The 16,930-nt window shown below is 50.3% G+C and overlaps 1 protein-coding gene across 1 annotated transcript; it reads left to right on the forward strand.

Moving 5' to 3' along the window:
* The first annotated feature begins 897 nt into the window (after nucleotides 1-897).
* Nucleotides 898-2,936, forward strand: LOC122182889 (BTB/POZ domain-containing protein KCTD12-like). The gene is made up of 2 exons (XM_042876537.1): nucleotides 898-983; nucleotides 1,997-2,936. Exon 2 carries the CDS (start codon nucleotides 2,020-2,022, stop codon nucleotides 2,902-2,904), a length of 885 nt encoding a protein of 294 aa, XP_042732471.1. The 5' UTR covers nucleotides 898-983; nucleotides 1,997-2,019; the 3' UTR covers nucleotides 2,905-2,936.
* Nucleotides 2,937-16,930: the final 13,994 nt, after the last annotated feature.

Below are 16,930 nucleotides of genomic sequence, written 5' to 3' on the forward strand. Positions count from 1 at the left end.
CCATCCATCCATCCATCCATCCATCCATCCATCCATCCATCCATCCACACACCCAGACAGTTAAATAGCCACCTCTTATCAAGCTACACAACAGATGGAGGGGAATTCAACTCTCTGACCTCAACATCTTTTTCTTTTTAGTTCTATCGTTTGTAGGTGAAATAGAATGTTGAGGTTTAGCAAGTATTATAATGTTTTGAAAGTCCCTATTTCTCTTCCCAGATTTGTTGTTATTGTTGTTGTTTGTTTCTTTATTTAGTTGGGGGCACTTTTTCTGTGCAAGGTCTGAACATCAGATGAAGAAAAAATTACACTTTTCTGCCCTTACAAAATTTGATAGATGTCACATAAATGAAACCGCAGATAATCTCAGGTCAGGGCTCTGCAGCTGCATTTTGCCTCACGGTGTCCCTGTTAGGCCTGACATGGGTGCTAACACGGGTGAGGACAAAGCAGTGCACAGGGCTGTGGCTGCAGGAATCTGCCGTCCCTGTGCATCCAGGGACACTTTGAATCCCACGGTGATGGGAATAGAGGGGAAAGGGGGTACAGATGTAGGGATACGGGAGGGTGGCTGAGGCCAGGCGGCAGGATGAGGGGCAACCTGGCCATCATTTGCCTGGGGATGCGCATCCAGTTGGAGCGTGGTGCCATTGCAGTGTAGGTGCCACAAGGATTTCCCTGCAGGATGAGGGCACCAAGTACCAATCCCTAATTTGGAGACCTTCCCACACCCTCTCGGCATCTCCCGATCCAGAGCTCGCCGGTGCAGAGGGGGTAAACAGCAAAGGGAGAGGGCGGAGAGAGAAGGCGGGGGCGAGGCGGGCCCGGGGCCGCCAGGGGAAGGCGCTCGCAGCTTTCCCGGCTATAAAACGGCGAGGCCAGGGCCGGGCGAGCAGAGCGGTACGGAGGGAGAGCGCGGCACGGAGCGGCACGAAGCGGCACTGCTGGGCTCGCCCTGCCCAGCGCCCGGCGGAGCGGAGGTAACGGGGGCGGCGGGGAACCGGGAACGGGAGCGGCCCCGAAGCGCCAGCAGCCTCGGGAGCGGCTCCGGCTCCGCAGCCGCTGAGCGCGGGGGGCTGCTTTGTGTGTCCTCCCCGTTGCCCTGTGCATATCCTCTCCCCAAAATGGTCTCGGACTCAAAGCCACCGAGGAGCAGAGCTGGGGGGACCCCCGTTCCGTCCCTGCGCGAGCTCAGAACTCATTCTCACCCAAGTCCCTCTGATACGAGCTGGAAGGACACGCGGATGCAAAACTCAGCCTCGGCTCTATTGCCTTTGCCCTCCGATTTCTGTGTAATTTGAGTTGAGGATCCTTTGGTGCCGCTCTCACAGAGCCATACGGCAGGATACGGGGATGTGGCAGTGCTTGCTGATGTCCTGTGGATGCGGGAAGCGGCCCCGCAGGGGGCTCAGCGACCTGAGAGCTGTGCTGGCATCAGATCGGACAGAGCATCAGGAAGCACTACCAGGGTTGCTGCAGAGAAGCCCCTTTTCCCTTCAGTCCCAAACCCCTGCACAGAGCGTGGACTGGACTGGGAGCCAGGTTTATGTGAATGCTAATTTTGAGTGTCCAGCAATGTCAAATAAAAAGCTTGCCTGTGGAAAATGCATGAATATGGGGTATCTGACCCATGGCTGGATCTACAGTGCAATGTTTCATGGCTGGGGAGATCCCAGCAGTCCTCATCTTGGCCTGAGCCTCTATTGAGTACTTTCCAGGAGCAGCATGGAGTAGGAGTGCCTGCAGCACAGCCACTCTGTCCTGTACACTTGCATTTCTCACAGCCCTGTGGCTCATTAACTCCCCTCCTGCTCCCTTGGCATGCTAATCCAAGATAAGGATTAGGGAAGAGAGCTGACTTCCAGGCTGCCACAGGGACAGGGCTGATCTCATACTGCTCACAGGTGGAACGGGAGTGTGATTGGGTTTGGGGTTGGCGGGACGACGTTGGCTGGCAAGCTTAACCTGGGCACGGTGCTGCTTTGTGTTGCAGGTGGGAAGCAGCAGTAGCTCACAATGGCCCTGGCGGACAGCGCGGGCTGTGCCAAACCCAGCGAGGATTTGCCTTTCCCTGAAATCATTGAGCTCAACGTGGGCGGACAAGTCTACATCACCCGGCACCCCACCCTGATCAGCGTGCCGGGCTCGCTGCTCTGGGAGATGTTCACGCAGAAGAACATCCGCTCCTTGGCTCGCGACAGCAAGGGCCGCTTCTTCGTGGATCGGGACGGCTTCCTCTTCCGCTACATCCTGGATTACATGAGGGACCAGCAGCTGGTGCTGCCCGAGCACTTCCCGGAGCGCAGCCGGCTGCAGCGAGAGGCTGAGTACTTCATGCTGCCAGAGCTGGTGAAGATGCTGGCCCCAAAGCTCAGCAAGCAGAATTCTCTGGGGGACGACCCGTGCCAAAGTGACCCTGAGGAGCCATCCCCCAGCGCTGACACCGCCCGCAGCCTGACCGCTGCCAGTGCCGCGCTTACCAGTGCTGGGGCTGGCGGTGCCGGGGGCACGGGCACAGCAGGCGCTGCTGGCCCTGACATCCGCAGGGCTGGGTTCATCACCATCGGCTACCGTGGCTCCTACACGCTGGGCAGGGACAGCCAGACGGATGCCAAGTTCCGCCGGGTGGCGCGGATCATGGTCTGCGGCAAGACGTCGCTGGCCAAGGAGGTTTTTGGGGATACCTTGAATGAGAGCAGGGACCCAGACAGGCCTCCAGAGAGGTACACCTCCCGGTACTACCTCAAATTCACCTTCTTGGAGCAAGCCTTTGACAAACTGGCCGACGCTGGCTTCCACATGGTGGCTTGCAACTCCACAGGCACCTGTGCCTTCGCCCATGACCAGACAGACGACAGGATCTGGACCTCTTACACCGAATATGTTTTCTATCGTGAGTGACACCAAAAATAAACACCTGTCCAACCACCGAACGCCAACTCTCCCTTTCCTCTCCTGTTCCTTTAGAAGGTAGACATCCATACCCTGAATCCCAGCATCCCCCTTTTGTCTCCTTTTTTGAATTTGTTCTTGGGTTTTTTCCCTTCCTTTCTCCACTTTGATCCTGTTTGGCTCCTCCTTGTAGCAGCAGCTGTCGACCACCAGACTCCTTTCCTCTCTCCAAATCCTGCAGTAGATCCCAACCCTCCTGGACGCGTGGACTTGGACATTGCCACAGTGCGTTTTTTGGGTGGGAGGGATGGGACACCGAACTGTGCCAGGATCCCATCTGCCCAGGATCCATCTGTGATGGATACCGAACTCGGCTCTCATGCTCTGTGTTCCGCAGCCAAGCGGGACCATGCTGCAGACACTGTGCTTGAGCATCCGAGGAGCCCAAGTGTTGGGTTAAGGATGTGGAGAAAGGTGGGCAGCAGAGGGAAAAGCAGCTGGAGGGAGGATGCAGCCTCACAGCATGGATATATTGCCATTAGCTCCTGTAAGCAGCTTAGCGTTTCGACTGTCGGTGCTGGGGAAGGTTAGCTAAAGCCGCACCCTCACCCTGTGTCAGGGTTTCTAGTCCGAAGCATCACTGCTGCCCTGGGGTGCCTCAGTGGGTGAGATGGGGGGGGCAGGGGCTGAGATGCTTGTTGGGGGGAGGTGGGGAGGGGAGGGGGGCTTGTTACTATAGGGCGTCAAATGCTTACACATCTCTCAAACTCTTGGAGGGCTGTCCAAAATGTGTCCTCCCCTCTCTGCAGGCTGCAGGGGGATGGGTTAGGATTGTACTGGAGGCATCATCTGGGCTCAGCCCCTGTAGGTCCAAAGGAATAATTGCCAAATGTGTTGCACTTTGGGCAGTCTCTCTGAAGGTCTCTCCACTCGCAGCTCTCCGCAGCCTGTCAGGGCTGGCTGCTGCTTTGCTGGGCGATGTGTAATAAAGGAACAAAACCCACTCGCCCGTGTGTGCGTCTGCCAGGAGGTTTGTGTATGCACCCGGGGGGTTGCTTGAGCAGGGCAAAGGGAGTGATGTGCATCAGTGCGTGTTGTGTTCAAACTCAAATCTACCTTGCCTCACTTTGCCCCTCTCCTCCTCTTTGAGCCCTGCCAGCTGGGCAGCTCTGCAGGGATGCTGATGCGATCCCAAATCACCCACTGTCATTCCCTGGTCCATCCCCTGATTCCTCCCCATGGCTGTGCTGGATCTCAGCATCCCAGCACGCACCTCCCTGCCTTGTTTCTCATCTCCTCGAGCGGCAAGAGGTGAAGCCCTGGGTTAGGGAGCTTTGCCAGCTGGATGCCAGCCAAAGAGGCATTTCTGCCCAGGGTTCAGTCAGGAGGGAGGCTTGCAGCAGGTTTCCAAAGAAGCAGGAGGGCTGAAGCCTTCTGGCACACAGGGATAGCTACAACTTTACGGCAAGACATTCTATGTCTGGATGAAGCAGAAGGTGAAAACGCTATTTTTATAAGGGCACATTCCTCATTGCAACAGCACTTTAAAGAGGAAATTACAACCAGCTTGCAAAAGAGAAAAGGGAACTTTAGCTCTTCAGAGAGGATGAAGGGCAGAATTAAAATCCTTTTACGTAGAGGAGGATGGACACTGTTTAGTTGTTGGGTTTTTTTAAAACTAAAGATTTTCTCTTTTAAGCAATTAGGACTGATTGGAAAAAGAAATTGCTGCCTTATGAGTAATGCCAATGTTAAGATATTTGCTTTTCCCCTCTGGAACTGGTCTGAAAAAATGAATCTCGTGGGATAAAGTGTTTTTCCCAATTGGGGAACCATAACAACAAAGTGAATGTGGTGTCAATCTGCAGGGCTGTGTGACGTGGGCTCTTAAGCACTATACCCCGTGCAAAATATGATTGGAGCAGAATGTTTTGAATCATTTGAAAACCAATACATTATGTAAAAATACTGTCACTGAGGTCTAACTCTCTCAGCTCTGACAAATTTGAGGCTGTTTCTTTTTATTTTCTTTGAATACATCCAGTAATAGAAAGAGTGTGCATTTACTGCAGCCCAGGGCTGGGAGGGAGGAGAGCCTGGTTAATTGGATCCTTAGGAGAAACAATGTGCATAGAAGAGGTGGTGCAGAAAATCATCTGATCGAGGTTGTTATCCTCTGAGCCATCACAGCAAGTCACTCAAGCAGGGCAAAAAGAAGTGGGTGGCTGAGGGCAGGAGGGAAGCTCTCTCTCACCAGGGTTTCAAGGAAAAAGGGCAGATGGTGCTTTCCTGGTACCACCTCTTTTGCCTGCTGCTCCTTCTCCTGAGCATTTCTGTTCAAGGGAAGTGTTGGGTCTTGCTCAGTTTGCTTCCCTCGAGCTTGCTGGACCTAAGGTGATCTTTGCCTTCCCAGGAGGGCAGCACTGTTCTTCATTCACCCCCGGGGCTTTGAGGAGGAGCTGACTGCCCCAGCTCAGTGGCGGGTGGCTTTGCTGTCATCTCCATGGATGGGCACGTGGGCTATGCGTGGGCAGACCAACTGCTGTCAGCATCCATAGTAAATCAGAATGGGTTGCACGTGTGTTGGGGGATTAGTCGTGTGTTTGCAGAAGTCCCCAGCCAGGAGGTATCCTTGTGATTCTTTCAATCTGACCTGCACTGAGCCGTCATCGGCTTTTCTGAAGGGAGCCCTGCTGTGAATGAGAAGTGGGAACTGCATTAATCTAGAATCATACAAGCCAACCCATCCCTATGTTTGACAGGTTGATAGTTGGACTCGATGATCTTAGTGCTCTTTTCCAGCCTTAATGATTCTATGATTCTATATGCCAGACCACCTGCTTTGCGGGTGGGTTTGAGCATGCCATAAGAAGCCCACAACCTCCCAAGGTGGCCTCAGTGAAGTATGGAGTCCCTCACAGAGGAACATGGAGCACGGTGGGTGAGAGCATCCCTTGGGATGGTGGCTGCTCTCACCACAAAGCTTCCCCAAGCTGATGCAGCAGCTGCTGAGTTTCAGAAAGCCAGGGCTCTGTGCTCAAGGGGAGAGGCTGAGCTTTCAAAGCCTTTTTTCCCGCTGAGGGATAATGTAACTCACCCTTTCATTTAGAGGTCCCTAGAAAACCATCCATCCTAAAATAATATCACTCATTCAAATAAGCGGGAAGGTGAACCCATGGGTCTGCATTCCCAGGCAAGCGCTCTGCCCACAAATTGCTGGTTATTGCTCTCTCGGCGTCTTGTTCTGCACAACAATGCAGATCTGAGCAGCCTGCCCTGTGAAACAGAAGCCAAATCCCATCTGTCTCCATCAGACACTTCTGCCACTGTGAGAGAACATCTGAAAACATTTTGTTTCTGGGTCTGTTTTCAGTTCTTCCATGAGGGAGCACTTCGGTGGCAGAAATGCCTGGTTGTTTCAGAAGCTCTGCTCTGTCCTGCCAGGATGCAATAAGGATGGAGGAGATCAGTATCTGTGGCTGGGAAGAGGACAAGGAGGTTCTTACAGGGTCCTTGCCTCATGAAAGAGCAGAAGATAGAAATGTTAGATGCAGAATCCCCATCTACCACCTGGAAATCCCAACCTGGAGGAGACCTGAGACTGCTCAGCACATCGGAAGATGGAGAGCTGCATAAGCACTTCACCAAAGGAAGCTTGTTCAGTCTGTGCTGACAGCTTGCTCTGAGCTTAAGCTGGTGACTTTGTGACTTGCAGATGATTTTCTTAAAAGGCTTTTCAGTTAAAAAGATTTTGCATAGTCCCAGGTAGTAGATGGCAGGGAATTATCACCCCACCTCCCCTGGGAGAGCTGTGCAGTATCTGATTGAAAAATGTTCTTGCAAACAGGCTACAACAGATTTCATCTAAATGAAGCTCGACCTCATAGAACAATCACTACATCCTGTGTCCCCTTTCCCTCCTTACCCTTTTCCAGGCTTGAGGCACTGTGCTGCAGGGTGCACTTTGCCAGCAGTACCTTTAACATGACTCCTAAGGACCCCAACATTCCAGGCAGCAGGACGAATCTTCCATCAGAAATCCATTTTCCCTCTGTTCAGACAGTACTCTGGAGAACACAAAACTTCACTCAGCCCCACAATTTACTACTTCCAGCCCCAAACTGGATGATGTGATTCAGCAGGAGGCAGATGAACATGACACCATTATGGAGGATAAGCTCAGCTCTTTGCTGCATGCCACCCTCTCTTGCAATTCTAATCAGGGACATAAAGAGCATTAAGAAAAGCATTTTTGTGCAAAACACAAATCAGCTGGCAGGGGGTACAGGAGGAGCTGTACAAGCCCAGCCTTCCTGGATGAATTTAGGAGCTTTGCCAAATGCTAGTGAGGGACTAGCAGGCAGGGATGGCACCACATTTCTGGTAGTTGAAGCAAGTGAGATGAAATTGGCCTCATCATGGTCCTCTCCTATCATCATTCAGAGGACCTCTAAGCAAGGCAGGGAGGAGGAACAAATTGCATCCTCTTTTTCCATGGCTGAGGTCCTTGGTATGTTCTCCCAAGCTGGTGCCATGGCTGACTCCATGCTAGAGTCAACGCCTGAGGACAGGAACCACATCAAGGCCACCACAGCTCATTCTGACACCCAGGGCCTTTCAGAGAGCTCTTTGGTTGGCACTCCAGTGCCCATGTTCCTCCAGTCCCCCTCCCCTGCCCAGACATGAGCTCAACCCTTAAGCAACAAAAGCACACGAGAGAACAGTCTTTGTGTGTTCCCTGCCTTATGTGAGCTGTACAGGCAAGCAGCCTGCTGAGCCCTTGCAGGATATGAAGAGAGCTATTTTTGTCCCCATGGAGGCAGCTGGAGGTCCTGAGCAGAGCTGGAGTATCAAAGATACTCAGATGCTTAAAGCTTATTATTTGAGCCACAGATGTTGCCAGACTGGCTCTGAGTACCCACACCTAAATGCCCAATGGACATAAGAAATGAATTATTCTTCAAAGTGGGGAGAGGAGGGCAAAGGAGGCAGTGCTGGTGCAGTGCAGCTGTGTACTGTTCCCCAGGTCTGATCAGATGGGTGATTGAACAGCAGAGGTTTCTGAAGCCTGAAAGTCCCTGCCCTGATTTAAGCCTACTCTTACTAGTTCAAATCACAGCAGTTTCTTACCCCTGTACAGCCAGCCACCTGCTTTTCATTATAAGCTTCAGCCAGATGCTATTGATCAAGCAGCCAGGACAGCACAGCTCCAAGCTTGAACTGCTGAGTGTTTCATAAATGCCTGGATTTCCTCTCAACTGCAAAGCAACGCACGGTTGAAACAAAACATGAGCTTTGAGCTGAACTCAGAGGAGGTTTTGAGGCTCTCAAGCATCCATTGCCTTTCTAACAAGTGGTGGCTTCCCTGTGCCCACTCTTCCTTCAACCCAGAAGAACTTGCCCAAGTGATCAAATAGCCATGAGAGTAAAGGGCAATCCCCAGAACTTGGTGAGGCATCTGAGCCAGAGGGATGCTCTGAAGCAGGCAGCAGTCCAACAGATGTCAACATGCTGTGCTGTTAGCTGAAGACAACCAGGCAGAGCCCAATGAATGAAACGCTGAGCAAACCACTACCTTCGACTTGGGTCTGGAGTGAGGTGGTGGTACCTTGGTGGAAGAAGTCCCTGATGGAAGGAGAGGCCAGGCCAATGAAAGAGCACATGAAATCCAAAGTAAATCTTGTGGAGGCTTTGTGGGCAGGCTTGGTGACTTCCACTTTGTACAGAACTGTCCCCAGAGCCACCAGACAGTGCCAGAGCCATGATGGACCGGCCAACACAGCCATCAGAGCCTGGACATGGGACAGACCCCACCAGGACATTTAGAGTTTCAGTTTTACGAGGGCTAAATCCCCAGCTGCTTAGCTTAGCAGTGCCATTAGACTCTCAGCTTTTGCCTTTGTTTGGTTTTTAATTCCAAGCCCTTTTCTGTGACAGGGAAGACTCAAAACCGAAAACCAAACAAAAGCATGAGTTTAAGGCCCAGAGGCCCAAATAAAATAAATAAAGGAAATGTAAAAAAAAACTATGTCAAGTTTTCCTTAACAGTCTTGTGTTTCAGAGTTGGCCAGATAGTCAGTGTTTATCAGAACCAGATTAGCAGATACTTGCAGACAGAGAATTTGATGATTTCCCTACCCTTGAGCACCCAAAGGGACATGGTCTGGTAACAAAGCCGCAGTTCTTCATTCATCCATGGGGCACATTGCAGAGGGAACAGCATTAAGGGCAAGGAGCCTCTTGGCATATTCTTAAGCAGCCAGACTCCATCCCTTGCTCACCTGGGGCAACTCTATGCTTAAACAGCCTTGAGTTCTCCCCACAGATAAGTGAGAAAACCCACTGAGCTGCAGTGCTTTACCCCAGCTGGGGATCGCTTCCCCAAAGCTGAGGCTTTCAAGCAAAAATAAAAAGGGTAAAACCCCGAATCCTTCCCCTCTACAGCAGAACAACAGATCACAGCTTGTTTAGTGAAATCCATGCAATTATACCCTATTTCTCTCATTACAACTAAGTCTTTTTGTGAATATACTGTTTTAATCAACTCAAAGAATTAAATGCCACGAAGAACACAGGAGGAGGTCTTCTGTAGGTGCAAGGGGACAGTGCGAGGGACCGTGGGCAGGGACATGCAGCTGCATCCTGGTTCAGGAGAGGAGGAATAGAGGTAGTGGGGCGTCAGGGATAAGGATTCCCCACCAGTGCTGGTGTTGGAGGTAGAGCCTGTGGTTGATGGAGAAAAAACAAGAGAGAAGTCAACAGGAAACCATTTCGCAACCCTCCTGTCACCAGCACAGCTCCCTGCTCTGCTCAGCTCCGCAACCATGGCTTCCTATGCAATCTGGCAGCTCCCTCATCTCACTGATTTTGGAGCCACCCTGACATTTGAAGCTTTTATTTTCTTTTCTGGAGAACTTGCATTTTTAAAATCTCTGCACAACGCAGCTGCATTTCCAGCTTCTCGTTTGTGTAAGTGGAAACATGTCATTTGACTTCATTCAATTTAATGGAGAGACTCCAAGGGCAGAGAAAGCGAGGGTGCGGCCAAACATTTCCTGGTGGGCGTTCCCAAAATATCATTGTTCTTTGTGTGCAAGGAGAGTATTTAACACAAAACCCCGGGGAAACAAAAATCAACAAGGAGTCACACTGCAGTCTTTAACACTCATTTTGCTCCGGAGAACTGAAGTCCCCAAGTCCCAGCTTGGAAGAGTTCCCAGTCTTCTTGAAGTCACACGAGCAGAACTGGGCAGGAAAGTGCTTCTCAGCATGCCAGATAGCTGAACGTGTACTCAACACATTGGGGTTACAATAAGGGTTTGTTGCCTTGCGTCAAATACCTCCAGGCTAATTTAACCAGAGAGTCTGGAACTCTTCTCCCTAGCATTCCTCCCTTCCTAACTTCAATTTTAATGCTTTTGCAGATTCCAGAAAGCAAAGAGTATTCCATGTGATGGGATATCTTTGCATTTTCCAAGAGAGATGAGGTCTTGGCACCGGGGAACTTTGCCGTAGGCAGTTCTCCTCCCTCTCTCTGCAGTAGCTGAGGTCATCTGTCAGTGTCAGGAAGGTGAACGACAGGCTGCCCTTTCTCATGTCAAACAGAGGTTTGGCAGGAACTGAGAAACCTTCCTTGTTCTAACATTGGCTGGGAGGCACTCAGCCCTGCTGAATGTTGCAATGATGGTTCCTCCTGGGGAGCTCCCTCTCACTTTCCCTTCCTTTCCCTTCCTTTCCATCCCCTTCCATCCCCTTCCCATCCTTTCCCTTCTCATCTTCAAACCTACCCACTTTTTTTTATTCCAGAAATTCTGATTTTCCTTCTGTAGTTAATCATTAAAAATCACACTGAAAGCAATTAGTTCTCCCCAGATTCTGTTTCAGTAAGAAGCCATTTAAGCTGAAATTCTTCATCAGAATTTCCCACCCCCAGTGCCAAGTGGATGGACAGGAGAGTGGTAGCCATGGCATGCAACAACCAGGCAGGAGGAAGAATTTCAACACAATCAAGGAGAATTTTTGACAGAGGCTGCCAAGAGGAGACTGCAGGCTCACTAGGGAAGAGATGTTCACACGACTCCCAGGGCAAAGAAGGCTTCCCCATGTGCACCTGCACTTAGACATCCCCCAGCTAGCAGTGGTCACTGTGACCTGCTGAGCAGACGTATGTCCACCAGTGATAAGATCAACAGCTCTGTGTACTCTCAGATATTTAGCAACGTCTTAGATGAAAAACTGTTGGAGGGGGCTAAGAACATCTGCAGTTTAACACATGCAGGTCCCACAGTGCCAGAGCATGGACTGCTTCCTTGCAGATGGGCAGCTGACTGTGTCCCTCAGGAGTTCAACCCATTCTCCACACATCAGTACTCCAGCACAGAGGGAGCTATTAATGTGAGGGGATACTCACTAGCAAGGTCATTACAGCTGAGGTTGCACCTTCAACATGGAGCCATTACCAATACAGTTTTTGCTTGCCTGAAGCTGATAGCCTGTGCAATCAGATACATTGATCTGCAAATTCAGCACCTTCAAGCTGGATGTCAGTCTGAGCTGGTTGTCCTTTGCTAGTCCAGCAGAAGTGGTGGAGGATGAGATGCCGATCTGGAAGTGGCACCTAGGCATCTAACACAGGGGCATTCACAGCATTAGAGGTGCAGATGTCTCTCCATGGACTCCACCAGGAGTCCTATGAGACACCTGAGCAGTAGGCTTAAGATACACTTGTGATGTGTGTGCAAAACCCATAAGAAACTGTGCTTTGGGTTTCTGTAGCAATTAGTTCAGCACTGAACTGAACTACCTGGCTGGACAGAAAGGGTCTGGGAGTCAGCTGAGTGATCAGTCTGCTCCTCTGTATTGATGGAGTTGGTAGTGGCTGTGTGCTGAGAGGAAATGTGAGTGGAAATCTCACTTTCTTTCATTATCCCACTCAGTGGCCTCACCTCAAGCACTGTGAATAGTTTGTGTACCACAATATAGGGTCATCAATCTGTCAGAGAGCATCCAGTGGGTGGCCACGAAGATGGGAAAGGGTTCCCAGGGCAGTGAGCACAGCCCCAAGGTGACGGAGTTTATGGGGCATTACCTATGTAAAGATAATAGTTGGTCCTTTTGGTAGCCAAACTGATTGGGAAATTCAAGTTAATGACCCAATTGATGCCTTTGTCAGCAGCTGAACAAGACAAAGTGCATGGTGCTTCATGCATGTGGTTGTTGAATGGCTGTGCCAAGCAGTAAACTTTCCTCATCCAGCCTGTGTACCTGCAGCAGGCAATTATTTACATCTGAAACCATTGCTCAAAAGGCTGAGTCACTAGAAATTAATCACAGCACACTCCTAGAGACTCTGGGTTTGGGTTTCTTCCCTGCTTGACAGCCCACCTGTTGTGCCCAGCCTCAGCCCCCTGGGATGTCTTTTTGAGGGGGAGTTGTAAAAAATATAGATGAATGCAGGACCATGGAACAAGGTGGGGAGGGTAGAGCATGGGCTGCCAGCAGAAGGGTCTCACTGATCAGAGACACAGTTGGGACCTCAGTCCAACTCCATCCCTATGAACATTATGTCCAATACTCTGTAGAGCATCCCTTCATCATAAACTCCATCACTTTGGCTAAAATCCACAGCCATAAACGACCCCCTGCACACAATCATCCCCAGCATTAATTCCAGGTATAAACGAGCTTTTCAGGGGGAGGATTTCATGTGTTTGCAATCACATTTGTGCTCAGTGGCTGGAATAGCTCAGCACCACCTGCAAAGCAGCCCCCTCTGTGCCTCTGTGCATCATTTTTCCAAAGCCCAAAGCCATCCCTGCGGGGGGAGGACAGTGGCCTGGAGCCCAGCCCAGCTCTGCATCTGCACAAACAGGACGAGGTTTGATGGGGCTCAGCCGTTCCCTAAAATAACATCCCTACCCTGTGTTTTAATCTCTTGGAAAACAAAACCCCAGTCGTTTCCAGACAGCAAGGGAGAAATTGCAGGCTCGGGTCATTCTCTGTGGCTCGGGGGAGTTTATTTTCTCTGGGGCTGCATTTTCCAGGATGGCGCTTCCTGAGAAAGCCGCTTGTCTGGGAGCTGTCGGCATGAGCTCAACTCGCAATAATCTGGAGACTCGGGGTCAGCAGGGAAACCAGTTGTGCCAGGAGTCTGTGGGACCTACCCCTGCTGCAGGATGAGGACAGAGGTGGTTTAGGGCATCTCAGACAGAAGCAGCCTCGTTAGCTGGGAGCACACCTTGCGAACTCTCAGTGTAGCTGGACTGTGGAGGAGGGACAGTGAGGGAAAAAGATAAATAATCCAGAATAAATAATTTTAGTTTAAGGCTGAGCCTGGAGCTTTGACCTCTGTATGGGCTGGATTGGTGCTCATGCTTTTGAGCTAAGTCTGGGCTGGCAGGTCCGGATTGCTCTGATGTAGCCCAAGCATCCAGGAATGGGCATCAACGGCCTCCATCACCTGTGCCATGATGTGTGCCAGGATTTAGGTGCTGATGTTCAGGAGCTGGAGGGCACACACAGCAGATGGCTGGGAAGAAAAACACTCAAGCTGATGATAGGAGCCCGTGAGTATGACCCCAGCCCTCCCCTCATATTTGCAGAAGAGCTCCCACCCACTCAGTGCTCAGCACTTCTCCCCAGCTGTCTCACTGTCATTTGGAGGTTTCCTGCCTGAAACCGCCCCTGCTAGGCGTAGGTACAGATAATATGGGCTGAGAGGGGCAGAGCAGAAGTTCCTGCTGTGGGACAGGAACTACACCCTGGTGTTCTCTCCTAAGCAAGGTTTTGCTGCTGAGAAACCTGGTCTAGATGAATTGAGCAGACGCTGCTGGAGCAACAAGCAGGATGTCTGCCTGCAGACCAGCTGCAATCAATATTGTCATTAGCAGCTCTGCTGGTGGCAGGGACAGTAACCCATGTACGATGCATGGGATGCTCTGATCTGCCCAAAAGAAACAGGATAGGAATTCACCAGAGAAGCTGAGAAAACGTCAGTCACTCAGGTATAAAACAGGGCAAAATCAAGCAGAAAGCAGAGCTGAGAAAAGGCTTATGCTTTGTTTAGCATGCATCAGGGGGGAGAGACTTTGGCAGAAAAATGCATGCCAGATAGCAATGTGTTTGCAGGAGCCTTGATGGTGGGAGACATGGGTATGTTCTCCTCAGCCTGGCACTGGGACTGGAACATACTGCCCACCAGAGTAAGAAGGATGTTGACAAGCTGGAGGAAGTCCAATCCAAGTACGAGTGATGAGGTCTAGTAACCATAGCTTATTAGGAAATGCTAAAGAAATGGGCTTTATTTAGTCTAGAAGGAAGATGACGAGAAAACAGTTCAGCATCAGGCTAAGTTTAATTATAAAATGGATGGTAATCAGTTGTACTGTAAGGTCAGGGCAAAAAGGGCTGAGAATAGAAACACTGAGGTCGCCACAGAGAAATGACTGGGCGTTACCAACACCTCCTATCAGCTCCAGCAGCACCAGAGGCATGTCCCTGGGGAGGGTTGGTGTCTCCTCTGAATAAATTTGGACAAGCATTTGCCAGCAGTGCTCCCCTAGAGCACATCTGTGAATCCACCCATCCCCTCTCATTTGTCAGCAGCTCCAGAGCTGCTAGGGAATCACAGGGATGCTCTCTGCCCACAGCCTGGCTGGGGTAGACCATAAGAAGCCCCATGACTGTCACTAAGGAGAAGATGCTGCGCTCTCATTTCCGTCTCAGCTGTATCTTTCATCTTGCTGTTTTACATCACCCTCACTTCCTCTGCTCTGCCTGCTTACCCCATGCCACTGTTGCCTATGTCTTCTGCTTAACCCCACCTGCGTCCGCAGCCCTATCTGAGCTTGCATCTCCTTGGTGCCTGCAGGAAATGAGCTACAGGTGGGGGACATGCACAGATTTCAAAACACATAATAAACAGAGGTTGGAAGGCTCTAGCAGGCAACTGGCAGCACCCAAATGTGATTCATGGTGCCTGTCTATGAACACAGGTAACTCAGAGGGAACATGTTTTCATGAGCTCTTCTAGGAGCTCCAGGCTGTCCTGGCTTTCCTGGCACCGCAACCCGCAGCTTGCTCTGCAGTCACTGAACCACATGTGCTGGTGCTGGCATTTGCTTCTCCTACAGCCCAGCAACTGAGCAGCAGTGACCCTTCACATCCATGGGGTGCAGTGCGAGAACTCCAGTTACGACCCGGATCATCTCTCCTCCAGGTCTTCACAAAGCACTGCTGGTTTTCTCTGCCTCGACACCTTTTTCAAAGGAGAAGCCATAGCTCACCACAGGGCCACCAAAACCACACCATCTGAAAGGCTAACAGTTCTTTTTTTCTTTTTTTTTTTGCCCCTCTCCTGCCCTAACATTGCCAGGGAGAAGGCTAAAATCAGCCTTGGAGACTTTGGCAGGCATGTCTTTACTCTGGGCAATCCCACCTGTGTTTACCAATCTTTTCCAGCTTTTCCCTGCAGTGAGGGCACCGACCTGCATAGCCAGCAAGGAGATGTAAAACAGTACAGTTTTGATTTTCCATTTATACCATTTCACATCTGAAAAAAAAAATCCAGTGGTTTGGGTTTTTTTTCTTCTGAGGACTAAAAACAATTTTTTTTAAAAATATCAAGCCATTATTTAAATAATCAGTGGCTGGGAGTACAGTGACACTGATTTAAAGGGATTAAGCTCCAACCTTAAAGCTCCATGAGGTTGCATTTTTCTGATTGATTCTTCTACAGACAATGGCTGGGGGGAATCACCCTGGCTTTGCCCCTTTATAAAGTTTGGGTCCAGAATCACCAACACCCGGGGATGGTTGCTTGGGGAATGTTGTCCCTCCTGTAAATAAAGCAGGATGCTCTCTGTGGGCATGGTGTCAGAAATCAACTTTTCCACGTGCAGGAGCTGTGAGTGCAGGATGTGGAGTTAAAGAATTATTTGCACTGAGTAAATCTTGATGGTGGAACAGACCTGGGAGCTACTGCTTGTGCTTTAAAAATACAGGGGGGAATATATATATATATATATGTATATATAAAAATATATATTATAGCAGTAGGGTTCTAAAGTGTTGCTGGCTTTTCCACTCATCTCCTGCCCTTTCTCAGCTCCTCTGAGTACCTCCATCCTTTGCACCACCCTCACAGAATTCCCACTCCTGTCCCAGAGGACGTATTCTGTAATCACATCAGCTCCAAAGGATGTTAAGGGAAAACTGAAAAGCTTTCTAATAATGAATAAACCTAGGGGGATTACGTGCCCTGACCTATCTAGAAATGATACGTGAGCAGACTGAAAATGCAAACTAATACATTAAAGAGAAAGACTGGGAGAGGATTTATCAGCCCAGCTCTGTGTCCTGCCCTTGGCTGTGCCTGGCAGAGATGTTTCAGATTGAGGTGGAAGAAACCCCATGAAAAATCCCTACGGTTTGTGTTGGCCCTGCTCTGGGAGGATCCCAACCTTGGCTTGTGGTGATGCCCAGCACCCCTTAGTATCTTGGCTTCTGTCTCTTATCATGTCAGTTTGTATCTAACCTAATTTGGGGATGGAGAGCCTCCTTAAAGGGCTTTCCCATTAAAAGCCATGTGTTTTTATGATTATAGCAATTCCCCCATCGACTCCCTCCTTACTTGTTTTCTCATGCTCCTCCTATCTCACCCTCCCAAGTGTAAAAACCCCTTTGTGCCTTTCACAACCAGCTTTGGGCAGACACTACTCCTGTCTGTCTGTCCCGAGGGGAAGTGGCCAAAATTAGAGCCCAGCTCTATTCCCTGAGGGTATTTTTGCATAGATCTTCTGTGGTTTCTCTTCTCTGTGCCCAACACAACCAGCTCAGAGCGCTTAGCCAGCATTTCCTCATCTGCCCAGCACAGCCCCGGGGTCTTGCTGTATTTTTCTAATTCAAAACCCACCGAAGTGCACGAAAATCTCAAGCTATGCCTTCTCACACGCATCGCTTTTCACTGCCCAGAGTTTCAATTAACCTGTCGGCAGGCTTTTCATTAGCGCGCCTTCGTTAAGTCCCCATGCAGCCT

This window comes from Lagopus leucura, unplaced genomic scaffold, assembly GCF_019238085.1.
Source record: "Lagopus leucura isolate 7727_CA_CO unplaced genomic scaffold, USGS_WTPT01 Super-Scaffold_100016, whole genome shotgun sequence".
Lineage (NCBI taxonomy): Eukaryota > Metazoa > Chordata > Aves > Galliformes > Phasianidae > Lagopus > Lagopus leucura.

Excerpts from the sequence above, each read along its gene's own strand:
- LOC122182889 (XM_042876537.1), top strand. The coding sequence starts at position 2,020 with ATGGCCCTGGCGGACAGCGCGGGCTGTGCCAAACCCAGCGAGGATTTG.